Genomic DNA, 25,542 nt, shown 5'->3' on the forward strand with positions numbered 1-25,542 from the left:
CTTCGAAAAAGATTAAGAAATACAAATATTTTCTGTTTTATAAGACTTTTTTATCGTTATTGAAATAAAATTAATGATGAGATTACTATGATCTTATATATCTAACATATATTATTACTTGAGAAGGTACATATAGTTATGCTATTTTAATTAATAAAATGAGATTAAAAAGGGAAAAAAATAATATGATTTTTCAAAAAAATAAATAAGTGGGACTCTCTAGAAATACAGTAATTTTTTAAAAGTAGTAATATTTTTACTAGAAATAAAATGTATTTAAAAGAAAATAAATAATAGATTTATAAGAAAAATGACATTTTTGACCTACTAAGTAATAATAAGGGCATTTTAAAATCAAATTATTAACGGTAGAACCAACTTTGGATTATTTTTTAATGAAAATGAAAATTTGGTTATATTTGATGCAAAGAAAACTAATTTATTGTATATTTATGAAATTTACCCTTTTAATACTCCATGTTTTTTAATTTTTTTTTTTAGGAAAAATTGTATGAAATAACAAACTATTAATTCAAATTAAATGTTATAGCCATAGTTTATTTTAATTGTAATTCGCAGCAAACATCCCCCTTTTTTGTCATCTGATTCGATATACAATTAGTCATTTTCAGTATACAATTAGTCATTTTCTACATTTCAGTATAAAATGCATTCTTTTTGTTTGTATAAAGCGAGAGAAAAGTGTATATACAAATACAGATACATATATTTTCATCCTATACATTTATAATTATACAAATACAGATCTTACTATACAAATTACAATGTATAAATGAATTTATACAAAATTGAACAATTTGTAAAGAATTGAATGTTTGTACTGAATTATACAAATCAAAAACTCTATAGCAAACATAAAATTTGTTATGGAGCGCAATTATGCAAACTACAGTTATAACTTACAAATATGATTTTTATGTTTGTTATATGTGAAAGTTGCTATTTTTTTTACCCTAGTCCTAGCCCAACCAACTTTGCTCAAGCCTCATGGGCTAGTTTGGTTACTCGGGCCAACTTAAAATTTTTATTTTTTAAATGGACTTCAAAAATCATAGTACAAATCATGAATTGGGCTGAACGATTCAACATGCATAGTTCATATTGATGGTTCTAACTATGATTTAGATATCTTAATATGAATACTAAAATGCTATATTAGAATCTGAATACTAAATAATTAAAACCATCTTTAAAACATTTGAATATGTAAGATTTGTGTTTATTTAAATCATAATAAATGGAGTACTAAATTAATCTACTACTACACCAAAAGAGTATTTTAAAAAAATTATATAGTGATTGTTGATGGTGATGACTAATGATGATAATTATGAGTAGTAATTAGTATTTATGGTGGCTGATAATATTGATTGATGGTGATAGTTGGTGTTGACAACTAATAGTTATGGTGGATGATGTCATTATTGATAGCGATGACAAATGATGCTGGTGGTTAGCAATATATAATAGTATCTAGTGGTGATGATTATCGGTAGTGATTGGTTGTCGCATGGTAATGATGGTTGATTGTGCTCATTGTAAATGGTGACTAGTATCTAATGGTGATATCTTATTATAATGATTGATAGTGATAGTGGTTGTGGGAGGTGGGCGGCGGCAGCGGCAGTTGAGAATTGTGGGTTGATAGCAATAGCAATAGCAATAGCGTTAACCGAATGAAATTATATTAATAACCTGTTATCTTTGTAGAAATTTTTGAATAAGACTTCGTTACATATCATAATACAGGATAATTCAAATCTATTTAGATTAATTAGGAAGTTAAAACATATTTAAAAACAAACACATTTAATAATTAAGATCATAATAATTAAAAATTAATAATTGATATGCAAATAATAAATTAAGATATAATAAAACTAATAAGTGCCAAAATGAGGAGGTCAAAAAGATGGATTTAGAAAATAAAATTAAGATTGGAAGAAGATTTTGCATATTTTCTGTCTCTCAAAACATAAGGAAAAAGTCACCAAAAGAGATTACAAAGTTAGACAAATGGGAACATAATCAAATCCAATCACAAATGTTTGTATGAGTGGAATAATATCTACCCTGCTATTATCATAGTTGATTAATTAATTGAGTAACAAATATGGTACTTACTCTGTTTCATAAGATTGGGCTAGTCAAGTGGTTATCACTTAGTTAATTTTTTTATTTTTTTGTGTCTCCTATTTTGTTGATTTCATTTTATAAAAAAAATAAAATTGCTTCTAGTCTCAATCAATCCAGAAAGCTAAACAGTCATTTTTTGACATTATTCAAATTTAGTTAGTTTTAATGTGAAAGTAAATGTTGGAATACTTCTAGCTAAAACACGGAAAAATTCCAACACAATATGCTGAATATTTCTTAAATAAATATTTGAATTTTGAATGTGTAGGTCAAAATTTAAACTCCAAAAACTAATAATAAAATCATAATAGCAAGACTTGTTTGAACCTCATAATATTATTGAAACTTCGATAAAATGTTATTGAGTTTGAAAAGGTATAATAATGAGCGAATAGTCTTATTTATCCTACTCTGAGAAACTTATATCAAGATTGAAATTTTGTCATATCTCAATTCTTATTTTTTTATCCTCTAAATACGAAATGAAGTTTCCATTGAAATGAAGCACAAGAACATATTGCATTGTAGAAATTAACAAAACAAAGTCTGCTGCATGGAAATTTCACTTCAATACTATGTAATTAAGGTCAAAAAGATTTCAACATAATCTTCAAATTGTTCAAACCTAACTTTATGTAGTATAAAATCTCCAAAAGAAATGGATTTTTTGGTTGCAAAAGGAATAATTAATTTCCATTTTTAATTAATTGACATAGCTAATTATTGCTAATTGATCACTTACTCCAGATGACTAAACTTTGCATGCAGTGTTGTCTTTATTTTCAATTTTCAAAGGTCTTCTTCTAGAAAAAAATTTAGTTCTTTTCTGCATCAAACAATTTTGCTCATGTCTGTAACATTTGTAAGAATATACTTTTCAATAGTCAAATGAGTCATAAGAATACTAATGGCTAATTGGCTATATCGTATATGTTTCTCTGATTTGTATTTATTTTTTATATTTTCTATGTTCGATATTTATTTTGAGGTCCTACTAAGATTAATTAATTTTAATTTGCATTGGAAAAATCTACTTTCTATAGCCAAGTACGTATAAAGTTTGGTTTTGTTTGACCGTAGATTTGCTTCTTTTTTCAATGCTATTTGTTGTGGTTTCAAATTACAAAACTTTATTATATGTGCCCAAGAGAAACTTAACCCTCATCAAGGAGGGTAGCAAAAGTTTAAGCAAGTTCTATTTTTACTGTTCGATTAAAAAATTACTTTTGTTATTGGGCTCCTAACAAATATTTAAACAAAATTGTCAATATACACATAAATATGTACGAAAGTTACTGAGTTATGAAAATTCGTTCTCACTACTCACTATTGTAGATCCGCCCCTGAGATAAATTATTGTTAGAGTGTAGCACCCTATACCCTGAGTATCATTGACTATTTGAGCAGGAATTAAGGTAGAATATTACTTTTGTTTTATAAGATTCAGCTAGTCAATATAAGGGTTCTAATTTACTATTTACTACTACTTTGTTTTTTCTTTTTCTTTCTTTTCTTTTGTTCATACATAGATAATAATTTATAATAGTTTTCTAGTTCTTCTAGTCTTTGTTGATTTTTGAGTGTTACATGAAGTATAAAAAAAAAGCTTCTTACAAGTTGGAAATCTGACTCAGGAGGGGGTTGGGTTGGGGTTGTGGACTCTGACAACTATTGCAACTAAGTGTGGAATTTGGTAGTTGGATAAGAAACAAGTTATTCATTTATTAATTTCTGTATAACCTATACAACGTTTCGTAGGTATCTTGAAAATAAGATATTCATTCATGTATAAAATTAATATGACCTTTGGTAGACAATTAGAAACTCACATAACTAGCTAATACACTGTATAAGTTATAATTATGAGGGAATCTATGCATTATTTTATGCATGATAGAAGGTGGAATAACTAATACATAATAACTAATTTCTGCATAATATATTACATAGATTCACTCATAACTAATTCCTATATTACTAATACATTCATAACTCTAACCCGCTATTAAAGTGTTTGGTACGAAGGAAAATGTTTTTCATGGAAATTTATTTTCTAGAAAATGTTTTATTCTTGGAAAATAAGTGAGTGTCTTACTTAATTTCTAGTGTTTGGTAAGTAAACAAGAAAATATTATCCAATAATATCTATATGTTATCCAGCAAAACATTATGCAGACAGATAGGGATGGAAAGTGAGGATTTCAGGGGTGCATGGGAGTGGTGGGGAGGAGATAATAAACTTGGAATGTCACTTATACAACTTGTTTTCGCTACTTCCATTAGAAGAATTAGTAAAAAAAAATTCATTATTATTTTGATATTTTCAATGTTTTGATTCTCTAAATATGACATGAAATTTCCACTGAAAAGTGTATATACTAGAATAGAAATCAAAAGATATCAGTTGGATGGAAATTTCAGTTCACTACTATAAGGTCAAAAAATAGGTCGCTATCGTCAAAGAAAGCATTGAATAGACTTTTTCCTATAATCTTCAATTTATTCAAAAACATAGCTCTCACTTTATTCGTATAATCTCCAAAAGATTTGGATTTTTCTATTGCAGAAGGAATAATTCCCATTTTTTTTAATTGTTTTAACTAATTGTTAGTTGACTTGTACTCTGGTATGAACTTACTGATCAAATTCTATAGCAAATGTCAAACTGCACACTAAGACTCAAAAGATGAATCAGAATTTTAATTTTATTGGTTCTACATTCTAAAACAACTGCTTCAAGTGTTAATAACTGAGTTCTAACCTCAATATTAATAAATTTCTTAACACAACGCAAAAGTTACTGGGTTCGACCGAACCTATATACCAGAGTTCTAGCTCTGCCCATGCTCAAAGAGCTTCAAGACTAGGAATAAAGTATAATTTTCAAGTAATATTTTCTATGTAAGTAGAGGTGAGGGTCTAACCGAAACAACCTTTCTATTTCCACGAGATAAGGTCTGCGTATACTACACCCTCCTCATACCCCACTTAGTGGGATTTTGCTAGGTATGTTGTTGTTATTGTTGTTTTCTATATAAGTAAGTTTGTGGCCAATACTTTCTATCTAAATTACCTCTCTTCCAAGAAAAGGTCTCATCACAAATTAATAATATGTCTCATCATGACAATTTCAGTGCACCAATGCCATGGATTGGGAGGTATATTGTAGCAGCATCTTTGATATGCATACTTGCAATGTTAGCAGATGCAGTACAAGGAATTAGAAGCCGAAAATTCTGGCTTCCATGCAGATTTTTCACTTTTAATGCTGCTTCATTGACATTGTTAGGGGTTGTAGTTAAGTTGCCACTTGATCTAAACAATCCCATGCCAGGGAAAATTGATCAGATGGCTAAACTTAGCAGTGTTGTCTTTATGTCTACAGCAATGGCTAACTTTATGCCATCGCTTGCGCTGATGGATAACAAGGACATCCTCATGGGCATGACAGCATTGGGTATTCTTGTGATCACCCTTGTTGTTAATGTCTGCATTGAATTAGGCACCGGTATTATCTACTCGGAGAAAACAGAACATATTGTTGTTATGCTTTCTATGGTTTTTCTATTTGTGATCATGTGCTTCTCCGCGCTTACAGTTCCAACTATTAAAAGTTATTTGGAACTGGAGTACAGAGAAAGAGGCAACATGATTGAAATTGATTATCTAGTAGACGGTGAAAAACCGGTTGAAGTGAAACTGAAAGAAAATTTGAGTAAATTTTTTGTCATGGCAAAAACAGGAAATCCTCAGTTTGTGATGGCGCGTTCTGCTACTTGTGCTGCTTGTTGCGCTATCTGTTGTCTGAATTGTCTGCTATTACTGGAAGTGTCATTCCGTGACAACTTATTTGATGCGCATGTGCTGTCCATGTCTGATTACAGAAGATCAACGTATTGCATTTCGAGGATTCAATCCGCTGGAGTGGCAGTAGGCACAGTATCCTCACTTATCAGATGGTTTGCCATTGCTACAATTAAATCGTCAAGCAAAAGCATAAGCATTAAAGTAGAAAGGCATTGGCTTGAGAGACTGAAAGATTGGAAGGATAGTCCCTTTGCCCTGGAAATCAAGAATCCAAAATGCAGAAAGTTAGTCCAGCAGATACAAAATATAATCTTGCTAAATTGTATAAGAGTACAGATACTAATTGTTGTAGCCAGCAAGATAGTGCAACTATTCCCTATTCTCCTCCTAAGTTTGCTACGTTCGTGCTTTTATTCTTCCTTGCAGTGCAACAACATAATCAGCTCTGTCTCAGAATCAGCAGAGAATCTGGAGGAAGACATCAGTCGATATGTTTTACATCTGGAAGGCGAGGAGGAGCTGACTCAGGTGACCGCGAACAAGAGGGATGACACCACTTGGATGATGGAAATTGGTAGAAAACAGCAGCCAAAACATCTCATTGAGCTCTTGCAGAAACTGACTGATTTTAGAGGAGTCAGTAAGTTTGACATCAACCAATTTCAAGAGCCACATATTGGTTGGAAAATGTCTATAGTAACTTTAACAGCAATTGCCACAACAATTCCTAACATTGATCACAAAATGGTGGACAGTCTCTTGCTTAGTGTCAGCCAAGGTCTCAAGTATGTCAGCTTCATTGAAGATATCCTTGGAACCAATGAAAACTCGGAGAAAAATAAACAAGCAGCAGACGTAGTATGGTTGGAGCTATATCTATATCGTAGATGGCTTGATCAAGATCTGCAAAAAATGGATCTTCAAGGAAAAACAAGCAAAGAGATTCTCGACAATTTTGCAGACATAGCGCAAGACTACGCCACAAAAGATGATTACTCAAGAAAGCTAACTGAAGTTATAGCAGGAAACTCTATGTATCAAATGAGCCAAATCATATTACAGGACAGCGAAAAAATTGATGATCAGACAGAAGTGCACTTATTCAATCATATATCTGCTATGATTGCAAGTGTACTTGGTGCTTATTTGATCAATATGCCTTTTGCTATTACTAAAAAATGTTCTTCCAATGCCATAGAGATGAGGGAAGAAAATGTCCAACATGCTATTCGTCTTCTTGGTGAAACTGAAGAAATAATAAAATTCATTCAGCAGCATGAGAAAGTTACTCCAACTAATTCGTCTAACAGTGACTCGGATTCTTCAAGCTTGGATGAAATTAGAATACCTATTGAGTAATGTATAATAAAAAGTGAGAGATATGCATATTAGTTGTTCAATAAATTTGAGCTTCTCTTCTCCCAGTTTTGTTTGAATTTACTTTCAAATTTTCAATACATTTAGCAACTAATTTTGTGTACATTTCAACTGCAATAAGCTCATCTTTGGACTATAGTTGTTACAACTTGTGATGCATTGGTGCTTTTTGGTATTATGATTACTTTAAAGTCCCAAAGAAGAATGAGTCCCCTGTTTTTTGCTTAATAATTTCCCAAAAAGAAATGATAAAAAAGGTAAGTTGCTATTACTAGGAGTATTAATCATGTAGAGTAGCAATTTCCATGAAACTCCAGTCAATGTTGAAATGGGTGGATTATATGCTTTGGAAGAATAAAGACCTTGACTTTGAAAACCAATATACACCAAGGTTTGTTCAGTATGAAGGAAGATGTTTTCCTTAGAAAATATTTTTTCAAAAACATAATTCAGTTTCTTATTTATTTTCTTGGATTATAAATAAAAAAATATTATTCTAAAAGAATTTATATACAATAAAAATGCTACCTGATGTGTAGTAGAATACTATGTGAGGTAGGGGTGGAGATAGAGAGTGTGGGTGGGCCGTGGGGGGATGGGGACTAGGAGGTGATCGGTGAGGAGAATACAATCAATGTGGAAGTTGGAATGTCATTTCCTTATGAAAAACATACCCCGCGGAACACACCCCAATTGTATTCTAATAGTGTAAACAAGTCAATTTTTCTATTTTAAGGTAATTTTCAAAGAAATTAGCTCAAAATTTCTGTATCATCTGGCAATATTGTGGATGTATGTGTAGATTTTTTGTAGAGATTTCATTTCTGTACGTCGATATTTGATCTTCCCATCTCTATTGCATGTTCATATATTTTCTTCTCCTACATTTATGTTGTGTACATTGATAGTATAATGAATCTTTTATTGAGTCCTATTAATTTACGTGACATTTTTTTTTTTAAACAATTTTAAAAGAATGATGTTTTTCTATATTTACTAATAGTTTGATTTTAATTTTCCATCTATCCTCAGTAAGATAATTTATTACACAAACATTAATGACTTATTTTGAATTATGAATTTCAGAAGTTCTTTTTCATTCTTAAATTTCATGTTCAGTCAAACAATTTCATATAAATTGAGACAGGGGAAATTAATACATCATTTATTAAATTTATCTTGTTATAATATATTAAATATTATTTATTCTAATTTCCAAGTTTTGAAATAATGCTATTAAATAGAGCGTCTCTAATTATCTTTTAAGTGACATAGTAATTTTAAACACTGATTGTACTACTGCAATCTCAATGATAGAACAAGATCACATGCACTACACTAACATTATATCTGAATGCAGGTCATTAATGCAACAACTAAGAATATCAAAGCCAATCTACACATTCAGGGAGCAGAACAAGGTTGCGGAAATACTAGCTAAAAAGGGAAGGAGTTTGCAGACTAGTAATTATTTTGATAGAACTGTAATAATACACAGCTCAAACCCCTATTTCAATTTCTGTAACGAACATCGGAGTCTCGGGACTCCATAATTAAGCTTATATATAAATACCTATTTCTACCAAAAAAAAAAAAAAAACTGTTTAAGTAATTTTATATTGTTAGTACACATAACATAAATTCTGATCCATTATTGTGACTACAAGTTAAAATTCGAAACAAGCAGGTCCTACACCATGACCATAATCAGAACATTCAGACCAGACAAAATTAGGTAGATGTAGTATGTACATACAAGTACTCTTTTAGACAAGTATGTAAAAAAATATAAACTCAAGTTGAAATCAGCATATTTCCCATCATGATTATGTTATTATCGTATAATAATAATAATGGTGGTTAGAAAAGAAAAAAAAAGTCATTTCTTCGAAGCTTCTACTGTTTATGCATGAAAAACATGTGGAAAGTTCCGATTTAAAATACAGTTTTGTTTGTCTTGATAAAATAGAAGCTTCTACAGTTCTACTCATAGTGCATATGCATAATAGTACTGTTGGTAACATATATCATTAACTATGTACTTTAAGTAAGTTTTCCTCATTGTGTGAAGATTAGTAGTAATAGTTGGTAATATTGTATCTGAATTGGTTAATTGAAATGAAGTGGTATTATCTCTAGAGAATTTCTTCCTGCAATAGTTTGTTGCCTATTTACTTAAAAAGAAATTGGGAAAAGGGTATCATATATTCTTCAACTTTGTTATTTAAAAGTTGATATACCACTCGTTATGGAAGTGACTCATATATATTCATACTGTTATATAAATGACTTACATATACCCATATTGTTATATAATTGACTCACGTAATATTTATTATAAAACAATTCTTTATTCAATTTTAATAAATAAAAGATTTAATAGATTATATATTCATTTACTTATGTAACAAATGATTTAGTGTATAGAGTTTTGACTTATACTTAAATCATTGATTCTTGTAAGTATATTTTTTTTGTTCACAATCTAAGATGGAAATCGGACAATCCATCGGTATGACTGTAGCACAAGATTAAATATATTTATCTTGATTATGGGGATAGTAGTGTTCCAATTTTGTACTAGTGCATTTTGTATGTATTGAACGCGATCAAGTAGCGATAAAGTGTTTTAGACTGACAAACAAAAAATATATTCTCTAAATTACTATTAAATGTACTTATATTCTCAATACTGATATAACTATTATGATTTTTATATATATATAATTACGAATTATATATATATATATATATATTAATTATCATTTTGATTTATTAAAAAGGTGAGATCCTGAGATTGATTAATACGCCTGAGAAATTATATATATATATATATATTGGTGAAATAAATTTCATATGCATTACTACATTCAAAATAAATCTAGTATATGCAAGTACTAATTAAAAAGCTTTTTTTTAAAATATATATATAAATCCATTATTATTCCCGTAACATAGTTAATTCGTTACAAATTGAGAACTATTATCATGTGTTACAAAATATAGGAAAACTCAACTGCGATGAACAATGGCAGCCATGAGTTGCGTATTTGAGAACCACTTATTAACTGAAATATTTACACAAACATATAACAACAACAACAACAACAACCCAGTAAAATCCCACTAGGTGGGGTCTGGGGAGGGTAGAGTGTACGCAGACCTTGCCACTACCTCGTGCGAGGTAGAGAGGCTGTTTCCGGAAGACCCTCAGCTCAGGTACATCAAATCCAAGTAAAAGGCGAGAAAGACAGTGTATATACATACCATCCAATACGAAAGATAATATACAATCAACAAAGGAAGACAATGACATCAATACACAATGAGAGAAATGAAACACAATAAACAACAAAAGGCTATCGATCTCACAGAAAAGAACTGCAAGTGCAAGACTAGGACTACTACACACGCTACAACCCCTACCCTTGCAAGAAGAGACAACACGCTAGCCCTACTAACCTTCAACCTTAATACGAGACCTCCACTCCTTCCTATCTAGAGTCATGTCTTCGGTAATGTGAAGCTGAGCCAAGTCCTGTCTAATCACCTCTCCCCAATACTTCTTAGGCCTACCTCTACCCCTCCGCGTACCCTCTACAACCAGCCCCTCACACCTCCTCACTGGGGCGTCTGCGCCCCGTCTCTTCACATGACCAAACCATCTCAGTCTCGTTTCCCTCAACTTGTCCACCACAGAGGCCACTCCCACCTTCTCCCGGATAACTTCATTCTTAATCCTATCACTCCTAGTATGTCCACACATCCATCTCAACATCCTCATCTCCGCAACCTGCATTTTCTGAACATGAGAGTTCTTGACTGGCCAACACTCCGCTCCATACAACAAGGCCGGTCTAACTACCACTCTGTAGAACTTACCTTTAAGTCTAGGTGGAATTTTCTTATCACACAAGACTCCAGAGGCAAGCCTCCATTTCATCCACGCAACCCCAATGCGATGTGTGACATCATCATCGATGTCACCACTTCCTTGTATTACAGACCCAAGATACTTAAAACTTTCTTTCTTGGGGATGCTCTGTGTGGCAAGTCTCACTTCTACATCTGCCTCATCCAACGCATCACTGAATTTGCACCCCAAATATTCTGTTTTGGTCCTACTCAACCTAAACCCTTTGGACTCAAGCGTTTGTCTCCACACCTCCAACCTCGCATTAACTCTGTCCCGCGTCTCATCAATCAGTACTATGTCATCCGCAAATAACATACACCATGGGACCTCCTCTTGAATAGACCGCGTCAACTCATCCATCACCAAAGCAAATAGAAAAGGGCTAAGGACTGATCCTTGGTGCAACCCCATCTCAACTGGGAAATGCTCCGAGTCACCTCCAACCGTTCTAACCCGAGTCTTGGCTCCACCGTACATGTCCTTTATCGCCCTAATATAAATCATCGGGACACCTTTAGCCTCCAAGCACCTCCAGAGGACATTCCTTGGCACCTTGTCATATGCCTTTTCAAGGTCAATAAACACCATATGGCATTCAAGCATGAATCCAAACTGGTGCTTGAAAAATACATATTCAAGTAGATTTCATGCATGTAATTAATCAAGTGCATTCATGTACTTACATAAGTATGAAATATATTTATCGTCACAAATGTACTAATTATTTGTCTAATTTTGATTGACATGAAGTTTAATAAAGTAAAGATTTTTTTTTTAATTTTGTAGTCATAAATTAAATATATATAGGATGTACCAAAATTGTCATTAATTTGTGGTCTTAAACATGTCAGGTGGAGGCTTGAGATCAAAAAGTTAAAAAAAATACAATATTTTTTTCTTAAAATGAAATTAAAAAAATGTGATACAAATAATTTGAAACAAACGAGTATACATATATACACATTATGCATACCACAACCACAACAACAACAACAACAACATATTCAGTTAAATTCCACTGAATAGGATTTGCAAAAGGTAAAGTATATATAGACCTTGTCACTATTTCGTGGATACAGATTATGCATAGTGACCCAAAAAAAATACAATATTTTGTAGATAAAGTAAGATGAATACTAACTTGTGGTTGCCATGAAGAGAATAGTGAAAACAACACCAAACTTAAGTAATGTCATTCAAGAAATAATACTAAGTACTATAGGAAAATGTTTGTGTGAGCATCTTATTGCTCATGAAGGGGGTAATTTATAGACTTCCTCCCATATTAGTGGACTAGCTCTCTAGAATAAGCATTGTTTTATTTATTTTTTAAAATATTATTTATCTAGTTAGATTGAGCTATATACATTTTTACCAAGAAATAATGTACTCTAGTACATTTCTCGAATGCAACTTTCACATATAGCAAACACAAAAATCATATTTGTATACTATAGCTATAGTTTGCATAATTACGCTCCATAGCAAACTTTATGTTTGCTATGGCTATTTCGCTATACATATATATAAAAGAAGCAATTGTATAATCTGTTTCAGTATACATATACAAAAGAATCAATTGTATAATTTGTGTTTGTATAAAGCGATAAAGAGAGAAAGACAAAAGAAAACTGGGCAGGGGAAGATCGTATTTGTATAATCATAAGTGTATAGGACGAAAATATATGCATTTGTATTTGTATATACAATTTTCTCTCGTTTTATACAAACACAAACGCAATGTATACATTTGTGTTTGTATAAAGTGAGAGAGGCGAGTAAGAGTGGCGAGCAAGATCTGGGAGAGTGGTGAGCGAGATTTGGGATCGGAGAGGGGAGAGAGAGGAACGAAAATATATGTATATATACAATTTTCTCTCCATTTATACAAACACAAACACATTCTATACATTTGTGTTTGTATAAAAGCGAGAGAGGCGAGCGAGACTGCTCAGGGAGAACGAGAGTGGCGAGCGAGATTCACCAGGGAGAGAGGCGAAAGAGCAATAGTTTGCTATGAGGTACAATTAATATAAATCAAACAATGATTATAACATTTAATTTGAATTAATAGTTTGCTATTATATACAAGCTGACCTGATTTTAAATATGTCAGTTACCTATATAGAGATGTATGGATTCATTAATTATTTCTGTCACGATCCAAAGGTTAGTATAACCTAAACTAGTTAGATTCGTATTGTTTTTTCTAAATATTATATAAACAATATATATGAATTATATACATCTGTGATACATTATTATACAACACATATATATACACAATTATATATTAGGCATATAATATCGATACATAACATATACATAAATCATTTTAATTGAATTTATTTTTTGCCGGCCTTACATTATGGTAAGAAACCCAATAAAAAATAGGAGTAATAAATATTAGTACAATTGAAGCATGATTAGTTTTTTTTTTTTTTGGAAGATACATGTGAAAGTTATTGTATGTGAGACTCAAGAAACCAGATCCACTCGTTTTGCACTACCAACATGACAACTAAAATATTCTATTGAACAAAACATGTATACACCTCGAGATTTAATTTTAATCGTACATGCAAGTCCTTATGTTAATTAGGATTCTAATTCAAATTGTAAAAATAATTTTTCGCGTAGGAATTTTGAAAAGAAAGCCAATTTATAGTCCTTCAATCGATTGCGTGTTTTCATTTGGCCTTGCTCTTGATTGAGGTGTGACTAGAGTCCGTAATTTCAGCTCATATTATCGAATCAGCTCAATAGTAATATTTCCTTCTCACTAAATATCTTCAGTTTTATGTTGTAAATATCGAAGTTATACCACTGTCAATAAGGTAGGGATCATTAAAACACCAAATCATTACTTTTGATTAATCATAATAAGAAAATAGATTTTTTTGAACGTTTCAATTATCTCGATTATATTTTTCTTTTGTATCAGTTCATTTGGATTTACTTTTAGTATTTGTTTTTTCAAATGAAAAAGTCACATAAGAATCTCAACGTTACTAAATTGTCTCATTTAATTTTCTTATAAAATGATAGCGATCCTTTATATGATAAAAATATACAAATGAGCTATATTAACTTTGATGGTTATATTGACGAATAACGATGACTTTCATACGTATAGCAACGCGAAGAATTTGTCACCAATTGTTTTGCCTTGCCTTTTATTTTCTTCTCAAACTTAATACGTACAAGTTTTCATGTGAAAATTTTCAAAACAAATTCTTCAAAATATACACAATTTTTTAATAGTAATATGCTTAAGTACGAGTATTGTTTAAATGAAATTTCATACAGTATATTATATATACTTGGTTTGAAATTTATTCACCAATTATTTCACCACAATTTTGGGATGACAAAAATAACTATCTTAAAAACGTTATCGTCGGAAGTAGTATAAATATATAATGGAGCTAATTATAGATCCGTTATTTCTGGAAAATGCTTGAAATTTTTTATTTCCTTTTTCATATTTACAATACCTAAATACACAAACACTATGATAAATAAAGAATTTTGCTACAATTATCTAGCCACAATTATATATGTTTTTATATTATAGTTGATGACAATAATATATATTAGTATCTATAACTAATACTCTAATAAATATAATGCCGCTAAAAGACTTTTACGGTTCTAATGACATTAACTAAATATTTTTACAATAATTATTTAGTGGCATTATTTATTTGTCTATATTATATATTTAACGATAGTAAAATAATATAATATAAGTGGCTGATACTAACCACAATGTTGATGGTTTTACTCAAGTAACTAAGTAAAGTAATAATAAGGCTGGCCTCAAGGATAATAGTGATCTTCATAGTTCATACTATCATAAATGAGAACATTTCTATGGGCATCAAGAATGCAACAAATTAAACCAATACTCTAATAAATGTTTGCAAAAGACTTAAAGCGATAAATTACGGCTAAATTTTTTTGTGGCAATATTAGAAAATAACTTAATTACTGCTAAAAATTCCTATACCACATATACAAAGTTATAGTAGATGTTGAATTTTCTTGACTTCTTCGTTTGTTTATTTTTTATATTATGAATCTCTTTAGTGAATATTCTGACTCCATCACTGAACAGAGAATTTAGGTTGGACACATGGTATTAATTAATGAAAAACACAAGACATTCAATAGGAGTATTTAGGTTGGACACATGGTATTAATTAATGGAGAGACATTAAAATCATGTCAACTACTAATTGCCATGCCAAGAAGGCAAGAATTGAAAACCACAAGATCCCAAATATCATCAGTGAGCTTTGAGGCGCTCTGTCTTTATCAAGTTCAGAAGCATCCTTCCCACTTTCATATAGCTTGGCCATGACCAATAATGATCCTTCATTATATATAGGTTAAAAACATAAAATGATATTCCCTCCGTTCACTTTTACTTGTCACGTTTCATTTCACAAAAATTAATTTGACTAATTTTCAAAGCTAAACTGAATTAGATTAATTCAATATTTTAAATTTTAATGTTTGAAAACTATACAAAAATATTACTATATAAGTTACAAATTGTAATGAAAAAATGCTACACTTTAAAATATTGATTAAAGTTCTTATATTTCGACTCTCGAAAAATGAAATGGTACGAGAGCGGCAGAAATTGAAGAAAGATAGCCAAGGACAGACTATAAATTTATAAAATAGGTACATGTCATCTGCAGTTATATAATAATAATTATTATTATCAATAAGATTGTGAGTGAGTGATAAATACTCTTTCATCCTTAACCAGAAGTCGCAGGTTCGAATTCCCTTGAATATGGAATCACGTATGTTAGGGAGTGCTACCGATTTTCTTATTATTATTACATTCCCTTTCTCTACATGAATATTCTTAACAAAAATAGTACTCTACGTAGCATCTTGAGGACAGGGTTCACGTGACCAATTTAATCATTACAAAATTAATATTCTTTTGTTGTTAATTACTTACAAATTAACACTTTATATATTTGGTTTAATATTGTTTGATTAATGCGTTATTAGTTCATAAATCAATGTAGTAATTAACACAACTTAATCTTAACTTATTCCTGCATGTCATTCTCTGCCTCTCTAGGAGCCATTAATGCAGCATCTTTGTCATATTATTGTGTTTGGTAGGCTTGCTATAACTTAAACTCATTAGGATATTAGTAGTACTTTTTTTTCCACCCCACTCATGTTGATCAATAGTGTTTTCATATTATTCTCCGGCGTGATTTAAATCCTCAATTTATCGATGGATGATGGAGATGCTCAACCACTTGAACAAGTCTCACTTGTCAAAATAATAGTATTTAATAGCTCCGTTTGGTTGTGAACAAGTTGTTTTGAGATTATAATTAGTCATCCTGAAATTAATTATCCTAAAATTGTTTTTCCACTCTCAATATAGAATAAAATCAACACAACAATCCCGGAATATAATATATGAAATAATTATTTCTACTAGTTTCCAAGGTGTACACAAGAACCAATCCTAATGGATTTTAGATAAAGATCCAACATATTCATGTGAAAGTAGGGGAGAGTCTCTTTTCTTCCAGATCAAAGAACATTGGCAACTAAATAAATCCACTAAGCTCCAACGTCAAGAACCATTAATAGGCTATAGGGCTATCTAGAATTGCATTATGCCAGCTTGTCCTCATATCTCTCTATATCTAATGCAAATAGCCCACAATATGGACATGTCCCTCTCTAAATTTTCTTGATCACTAATAATTAGTCACTCCCTCTGTTCTAATTTATGTGACATTACTTAATTACGCACAAAATTTAAAAAAGACAGAATGATTTTTGAAACTTGTAAATTTAATTAAGTTGTAAATATATTTGTGTAATTATAAAGTTGAACTGTTTCAAAATATAGAAATATGACATTTTTAAAACAATATAAACTAAAAACAAAAATGTGCTACATTTAAAAAAATATGTTGAGAGTAGGGGAAGAGATTGCAATGTGGGAAATCGAACTCTCGCCAATAAGATTAGAGTTCAGGTAGTTAACCAACTAAGCTATTAAGATTCCAAAAAAAAAAGTGCTACATCAATTTGGACATGGAGCATAAAATAGCAAAACACAAAAAAACTCACATTTTCCATCTATAAATTCTCACTCACTTGTTCATTTCCAACACCAAGTACCCTCTAATTAGCTCTAGCAAAAAACACATATAATTAGCACTTCCCAAATTTTCACTTGTAAAAATGGCTAAGGCTATTGCATCATCATCCATTGCTCTTCTCTTCATCACTTTGAACCTTCTCTTCTTCACAATGGTTACTTCAACTTACATCTCATGTCCACCAAAGACTCAACACAAGAATCCCCCATCAACTTATCATAAGTGCCCAAAGGACACACTAAAATTAAAGGTGTGTGCCAATTTATTGAATGACTTGGTGCATGTTGTTATTGGAAGCCCATTATTGTCATCAAAGAGTTCATGTTGCTCTCTTATTGAGAATCTTGCTGATGTTGATGCTGCTGTTTGTCTTTGCACTGCCATTAAAGCTAATGTCTTGGGAGCTCACCTTAATGCTGCTCTTTCACTCAGCTTGTTGCTCAACAACTGTGGAAAGACTGCCCCTAAAGGTTTCAAATGCGCGTAAATTATCAAACCATTTCTGTGTTTTCGTTCGTTGTCTACAACTTCTTCTTTTTTTCATTTGGATTTAAGTTATATATACTGACAGTGCAATCAGTATTATTTATGAGTGTATATGCATGGTTTGCTTATTTTTTTAGTAATTGTGCGTGGAGTTATTTTATTTGGTTTGAATTAAGGAAGGCTCCTCCTGTCCTTCTTTTCGGTCTGTTGTATCCCCTTTTTATCAGTTATGAAAATGATATCTTCTGATGAGATTAATAAAAATGAGCATTTATGAATTCAGGAGCGGATCGAGAGAGTCAAGTGAATTTACACATTTTTGTCTATATTCTGTATATATATATATAGAATATAGATAAAAAAAAAACAAAATCTTGTGAATGGAATTGAGGCTCCTGTCCTCTGGTTTTTTTCAGTACTAGATAATATGGTTTTTTTTTTAGAATAATTTATATCGTTTGAATATTAACCAGAGATAAACTAGTAGTCCCTCAACTATTGACCGCCTTAAAAAGAGGAAAAATAAAAGCAGCCCATTCCTCAACCAAAAGCAGACTACATTAGGAAAAATAAATTTCATTTTATTAATATTTTTAGTTAAGGAAGAATGCATGCAGCCCACTGAATAGGATAAAGTGGTTCTATAACAATTGATACCTGAATTTTCTCCAAAAGGTTCAGTTTCTTTTTTTTGGTAATTAAATGATTTCACTTACCAAGTGAACATTACAAAGCGGAAAAAACTTAGCAAGCATAGACATAAGCTCCATCCTTGCTATCTTCAACCAACATTCTCATTTTACCTTTTACGGATATATATTCATAGCATGTAGTCTATTGGCTAACTTAGGATATCTACTACCTTGTCCATGCACCTCCTGGATAATATACCTAACAATTGTGCTTGTCTGCTGCTTCTTCTGTGTGAATATCCTGCTGTTACGTTCTAGCCACAGATGAAATTGTGTAAAAAGAAGGATTTTCTTTTGACACTTTGAAGATCAACATTGTTGATTGAAATAAGTAAATACCATGTTGCAAAGTGAAAAAAATAAAGAGGAGAAATGAAAGATAACTTTAAGGTCAAAATCTTAGCAGGTCAAGGCTTTCCCTGCCCTGCCCTGCCACATTTACATCCCTAAAGGTCGCAAGTAATTAATACAACGTTAGTTTAGAAGTTGGGCTCATTTGCATAAGGCCAACTTAATAACCTATATATGATCTCAAGTCTCAACTATTCTAGACAGGGCTAGTAAAGTTTGGATGAAATGTGATGTTCATCTCTTAAAGTTATGTATATACCTTTTATAAGGAATGAGAACAGGAAATGACTAGTCCTTTGCAGAGAAATAGTAATTCAATCAGTAAGTTTCTATACATAATAGATAGGGTAGGATCCAATTACTACCTTCCACTATAGGAGGTGGTCTTTCAAAAATTCGAAAGAATGTCACTATTATCTTGAAATATTAATTGACAGAACCAAAAAAAAAACAAACAATCTTATGTACATTGTTTTCAGGGTTGTGTATGGAATTGAGGTTGTTGTCCTCTGATTTGTGTCCGATTATTCGTATTGCCGAAGTTGAAATGTTCATGTAGTTGTTGTCCAGGACTGTCTGGTGTGAGAATATGATCCCCATGCCCCATTCCTACATATTGTTGCACTACTAACACTGAAACAATTGCTGCATTATCTGATGATGCCAATAGATCTCCAATTGCACCTAACTCCGGGCACTCGCTCCAATCAGTAAGTCCTGCTGTCAACGGCGATATGGTGCCTTGTCCTCTGCCAACTATGAACAGGTCATGTGATTGATCTATAGTCCTTATTGCTGCTACTGTCTCTTCTCCGTGATTCACTACTCTTTCAATGTATACAACTGAATCATCATTAGCTGTTCTTAACCTGAACGCGCTGACATAGTCCTCGTCTAGCTGTTTTTCTTTGTCGTCATCTGTTACTATTGTTAGTACATTTGGATCATTCATATTACTTCTTCTTGAACCTGATCTTGCCTCTTCAAGTGCAGATACTCCAGGGAGGAATCTCATGACGGTGAGGTTGATCCCGGGATGTTCTCTCATTCTCAATCCGTAGGACAATGCTTCACGATCATCCGGTCCACCAAAGAATAGTACAGCCACATGGTGAGAAACTTGATTTGCTGCTAACCTTGTGGAACCACTTAGTCCTCTGTCGACAAGTATCCCAACAGAACAAGGTGCATTTGCTAATACATTTTGGTTTATCGTTCGAAAATTTGGATTTGTGATTTCCATTCCACCATCAACTGTTTGCTGCTTGTGAAAAGGAATGATTAGAAACGCCACTCGTTTGTCCTCAGCCACGGTGCAAATGTCTTCGTGCATGGTGGAGTAAGGGGAGATGGCAGTGAGGGGTTGCACGGAGACACTTCCAACATGTTGCTCAAAGTTCTCGAATGCATTGATAATATGATCCGATTGAGCTTGAGTTCTGTTAAGAGCTGGCCTGCCAGATTTTCGTGTATTATGGACAATTAGCATGGCAGACGAGCGTCCAGTGAGCTCGACAAGGTGGAGGACATATACACATATTGGAGATTTCTTAGTAGGACAAGATGCTTCAAGAAGATTGATGATTGTTGGAACATTTCTAGGTGTATGGATGCAAGCCAGTACCCTGAATTCGCTATCTGGTTTTGTACTTTGAACTGTTCTTCTTTTATATGGCGCGAACTTTCTTGCTGGCTTGTAAATCAGCGTCACGAATGGGATGATAATTGCAGTCATAAGCACAGTTGCCACAACCATAATTGCAAAAGATTTGTCATCAAGAACCTTTTGGTCTTTACCAACATTGATCACAATCATCTCAATGAGTCCTTTGGCATTCATGAGGAGACCAAGAGTAATGCCTTCATGGATTGGTATTCTGTAATACAGTGTTATAAGGACTGTTCCAGCAATCTTTCCAACACAAGCTAAGACTATGGCCAGAGCTAATATTGCCCATGAACCAACTCCATCAATGGCGTTAATCTCCGTCTTGAGACCACTAATGACAAAGAAAAGAGGCAACAAAAGCCCCGAAACAAAGTCCTCTAACTTTTCGTTAAGTGTAAGGCCAAGAGGACCGTTAGGAATAACCAAACCAAACATAAAAGCCCCAAAAATAGAATGCATTCCAATAGCATCTGTTATAAATCCACATATCATGACTCCTGAGAGAATGATACATATAGAGAACTCACTTATGGATTCGCCTTCTGGAGTTCGCTTTATCATCCATCCAATTAAAGGCCTGATAATTATAACACAGAAAACAACAAACGCTGCTGTAGAAAGAAGTACCCAAACAGAAGTCAAAGCCATAGTTTTGTTCTCAGAAAAGGCAATGGCAAACGCCAAGAGAATCCACGCGAAAATATCATTTATAAGAGCAGCCGACATGGCTATCCTACCAATTTCACTGTTGATAAGTTTCAGCTCTGCAAGAATTCGTGCAAGAACAGGGAATGCAGTAACAGAAAGTGCAACACCAAGGAAGAGCACGAAAGTCCCATGTTTTGTCTCTTGTGTACTTTTATGCAACATGAAGGAAAATGAAACCCCTATAAGAAATGGCACTACCATCCCTGCTAGAGCTATAGGTATTGCCTTTTTCCCTGTTCTTCGGATAACAGCAATGTCCATTTCTACTCCAACCAGAAAAATAAAGTAAAGAAGGCCTATATTTGCCATTGTCTCAAGCACCATTACACTTCGTAGAGGAAACACTGTATCAGTAAACCTTTTACTTCTTCCTAATACCGATGGCCCCAAAATTACACCACCCTGTTAACATTGAACACAACATTAGTCTATTTAATCAAATAAATATAACAATAATAGAATTAGTGGCCTAAAACCAATATTTAAGCCGCCCATCATTACTACCATTCACATAAAAGCAGAAAATTGAACATCCATCATCTTATTTTATAACCATTCGAACATCAAATTTTCTCAAGATTATGACAAATGAGAATGACATAAATATATATAGAAAGGAAACTTACAAGAATCTCAGCAATAACACGAGGTTGTCGAAATGGTTTCAAGATGAAAACGAGAATACGAGTAAAGATAACAACTAATGTCAATTGCAAAATGAAGAGTGGCAATGCATAATCAAGTGGATTTTCACCCTGCCATACTCCATTCGTTGTAATCATGGATGGTGAATAACATACTATATTTTCCTCTGTTTTATTTCCCACCGTTACAACGTCTGTTGCCATTTTGCCTCTCCAATGTTACCTTGTCCTTGTTCAAAAATTAGATCCAAAAAAATGATAAAACATAATATCTTGTCAACCATATAAAATCATCACGAACATGCATGAGTACGTGCTACGTTCTTGAATGAGTAAAAAATTCCATGAAAGAAGAAAGAAAAAAGGGAGAAAACAAACAGAAAAATTTTCAAGATGGAAATTAGGTTGATTGACTCATTTGAGCGCTAAATCTTCTATGGTCCATAATTACCATTGGAATAACAAAGGCAATGTGGCATCTCTAATATGCTTTGAAGGTTTTTTTCCTTTTTTTTCGATTTTTTTTCCACTTTTATATTATGTCTTGTTCTTAATTTATTATTATGATTCATTTAAGTTTATGTCTCGTTAATGCATGATTCATTGCATTCAAATTAATTCACGTTTATATTATGTTAATTTCTAATGATGATGGTTACAATTAGGTCAAACTCAACTCTGTTTATAAAAATACTGATCATTTTAATGTTTACTCAGCATGGATTGATATCAAACATAAAAGAGTTAGCGACGGCTCAAGCTAATTGGTGGTCTAAAACAAAAAATAAATCGAAGGCATAACTTTTTTTTTTTGTTTACTTATAGTTGATATTTAAAGTTATTTCTTTCGTTTTAATAACAAAACTTTATTTTTTCTATGGTCTTAATATATATATATTGTCGTTCCCCATTTTTCACAAACGGGTTAGTGCAACGACCTAGCAACTCATTTAGGTTTATTTTAAGAGAAGAGTTATCACCTAACGAATTAAAGGCGCGTTAGGACACCTATCTAACCTAACTAATTCTAATTTCACTTAAGGGTCTGCGAAACCATAGATCAGGTAATGGTTCAAGTTACCTCGAGAGGAAGGTGTTAAGCACCCCTCAAGGTCCACAAATGTGGGTCCCGACCGTATCTCATGATGATGGTTACAATTAGGTCAAACTCAACTCTGTTTATAAAAATACTGATCATTTTAATGTTTACTCAGCATGGATTGATATCAAACATAAAAGAGTTAGCGACGGCTCAAGCTAATTGGTGGTCTAAAACAAAAAATAAATCGAAGGCATAACTTTTTTTTTTTGTTTACTTATAGTTGATATTTAAAGTTATTTCTTTCGTTTTAATAACAAAACTTTATTTTTTCTATGGTCTTAATATATATATATTGTCGTTCCCCATTTTTCACAAACGGGTTAGTGCAACGACCTAGCAACTCATTTAGGTTTATTTTAAGAGAAGAGTTATCACCTAACGAATTAAAGGCGCGTTAGGACACCTATCTAACCTAACTAATTCTAATTTCACTTAAGGGTCTGCGAAACCATAGATCAGGTAATGGTTCAAGTTACCTCGAGAGGAAGGTGTTAAGCACCCCTCAAGGTCCATAATTGTGGGTCCCGACCGTATCTCATACCATTTATATGGGGGTTATAATTTGACAAATAAGGTCTCTTATTTAATTATTTTGGTTGGACTAGACTAAGTAATGAAACAAATAGCTATTAATATAAACAAGTAAAGCGTTTAACACAAATAACTGACATAAAACAATTAAGGAGATGAGCTAGGAAGTACACAAGTATATAGAAGAAGAACATTTTTAATTAATTAGATACCCCAAATAAATACAAACAATTTTTTTTTAAAAAAAAGGGAAAAAGGGGAGGCGGCGACTGCCGTCCGGTGGTCCTCGCCAGAGCACGGGGGAGAGAGGAGAGAGGATGAAAAAATAAATTAGGGCTTGGGATCTTTGGAACATTAAATTGGAAAGAAAAAGGGTTAAAGGATCTAGATTTGACTTGATAGGTTATAATTGAAATAAAATTGAATTAATGGACTAGAATTGAAATGTAATTAATAGGAAAAGGGCTATGAATTAAATACATTGAACCAGAGGTTATGATTTAAATAATTTTGGAGGGATTTAAGAATTGCTACTTAATTAAATAAAGTACTACACTTAATAAATTATTTTTATATAAAATAAGTATACTTAAAAATTTTGAACCTTAAACCGATAAGTAAAATAATTATTTCAAAATTTGAAAATAAAATAAAATAAAATAGTAATTTGATGAGAAATATAATTACAATAAATTTTGTAAATCATGATTATTAAAATCTAATTATTTACATAAAATTACTTTCAATTTTGAACCCGTAAATTAAGGAAAACAAGTTTTTTTGCAATACATATTTAATCAACTAGCAATCCGAAAAAGGTTACAGGTCGGTCAAAATTGGGTGTCAACATATATATATATGCCAAAATATTTTTAATCTTGTGGTATTAAACATATCGTGTGAAAGTTAAATTTAAAAATTGATAAAAAAAAAACATTACAAACTAAAAAAAGACAAATAAATTTTAAAATATAGTATATTTTTTGTTAAAAAACGCTTATAATAATTTTATTATTACTACAAAATTGAACCCTTCGAATTAGGGTCCTAAGACGTATGCCTCATTTTTAAAGACATTGAGCGGTCCCCTAAAACGAATTGATCCCCTTGGAGAACTATATATGATCACTGCTACAAATAAAAGGATTTTGTGAAAATTATATAGCAATAATAATATAATTGCTATTACTATTTTATATTTAACGATAATAATATAATATAGATATTTATAACTAACACTCTATATATATAAATGTTGTTAAGAACTTTTGCAATGATATTAACTCAATTGTCACTAAAAGAAAAATCTATTGTCATTAAATATACGGATAGCCAAATTAAGCAAGAGTTGATAATTCAGGTTATCATTGTTGTGATTCTAATACTACCAACACTACCCTGGAAACTGTAGACCGCTTGCTCTGCTAACTGCCAAGACAACCATGCTAAAAAGATATAGAATGAATTTGCATGCCATTATTAAATCAAGAAAGTATTGATTAAATATTTTCTATATTATCTTTGTAATCATCTTTTCTTTTTTTTAAAGTGTTCATATTTTTTATAAAATTTTCAAGAAGATTTTAAAGGGGTGAATTAGTAAAATTATCTTTTTATTATGATTTCTTAAGCATCGTCCAAAATGAAAAGTGATCAACTAATATCGGACGGAAAGAGTAATAAGGGTAAAATTGTAAATTTATTATATCAATCATTATTTTTTAATAGATATTTCAAATTAAAATTTGACAAGTAAATAGAAACAGAAAGTATATTGGTAAGGGGTCATGCTAGTTAACAAGTTAACTATGCTAACCCCCACCACCACTACAAGGAGGATTTGGTTTTAAAAAAATAAAATGTAAAAATATCAAGTAAACCCAGACATCACAGTTAAATATAAAAAAGCAAAAATATTTTTTTTGTTCAAATGATAATAAA

At 31.8% G+C, this 25,542-nt stretch overlaps 3 protein-coding genes across 3 annotated transcripts; 2 read left to right on the top strand and 1 right to left on the bottom strand.

Moving 5' to 3' along the window:
• The first annotated feature begins 5,268 nt into the window (after window positions 1–5,268).
• On the top strand, window positions 5,269–7,323 carry LOC107058862 (uncharacterized). The gene has a single exon (XM_015305058.1). It carries the CDS (start codon window positions 5,269–5,271, stop codon window positions 7,321–7,323), a length of 2,055 nt encoding a protein of 684 aa, XP_015160544.1.
• A 10,087-nt stretch (window positions 7,324–17,410) lies between these two features.
• On the top strand, window positions 17,411–18,186 carry LOC102595989 (14 kDa proline-rich protein DC2.15-like). The gene has a single exon (XM_006366681.2). It carries the CDS (start codon window positions 17,501–17,503, stop codon window positions 17,903–17,905), a length of 405 nt encoding a protein of 134 aa, XP_006366743.1. The 5' UTR covers window positions 17,411–17,500; the 3' UTR covers window positions 17,906–18,186.
• Window positions 18,187–19,353: 1,167 nt separating this feature from the next.
• LOC102596317 (cation/H(+) antiporter 15-like) lies at window positions 19,354–22,211 on the bottom strand. The gene is made up of 2 exons (XM_006366682.1): window positions 21,951–22,211; window positions 19,354–21,726 (listed from the first exon to the last, which is right to left on the bottom strand). Exons 1-2 carry the CDS (start codon window positions 22,170–22,172, stop codon window positions 19,423–19,425), a joined length of 2,526 nt encoding a protein of 841 aa, XP_006366744.1. The 5' UTR covers window positions 22,173–22,211; the 3' UTR covers window positions 19,354–19,422.
• Between the last annotated feature and the right edge of the window lie 3,331 nt (window positions 22,212–25,542).

Source organism: Solanum tuberosum, unplaced genomic scaffold (assembly GCF_000226075.1).
Source record: "Solanum tuberosum cultivar DM 1-3 516 R44 unplaced genomic scaffold, SolTub_3.0 scf00676, whole genome shotgun sequence".
NCBI classification, from domain to species: domain Eukaryota; kingdom Viridiplantae; phylum Streptophyta; class Magnoliopsida; order Solanales; family Solanaceae; genus Solanum; species Solanum tuberosum.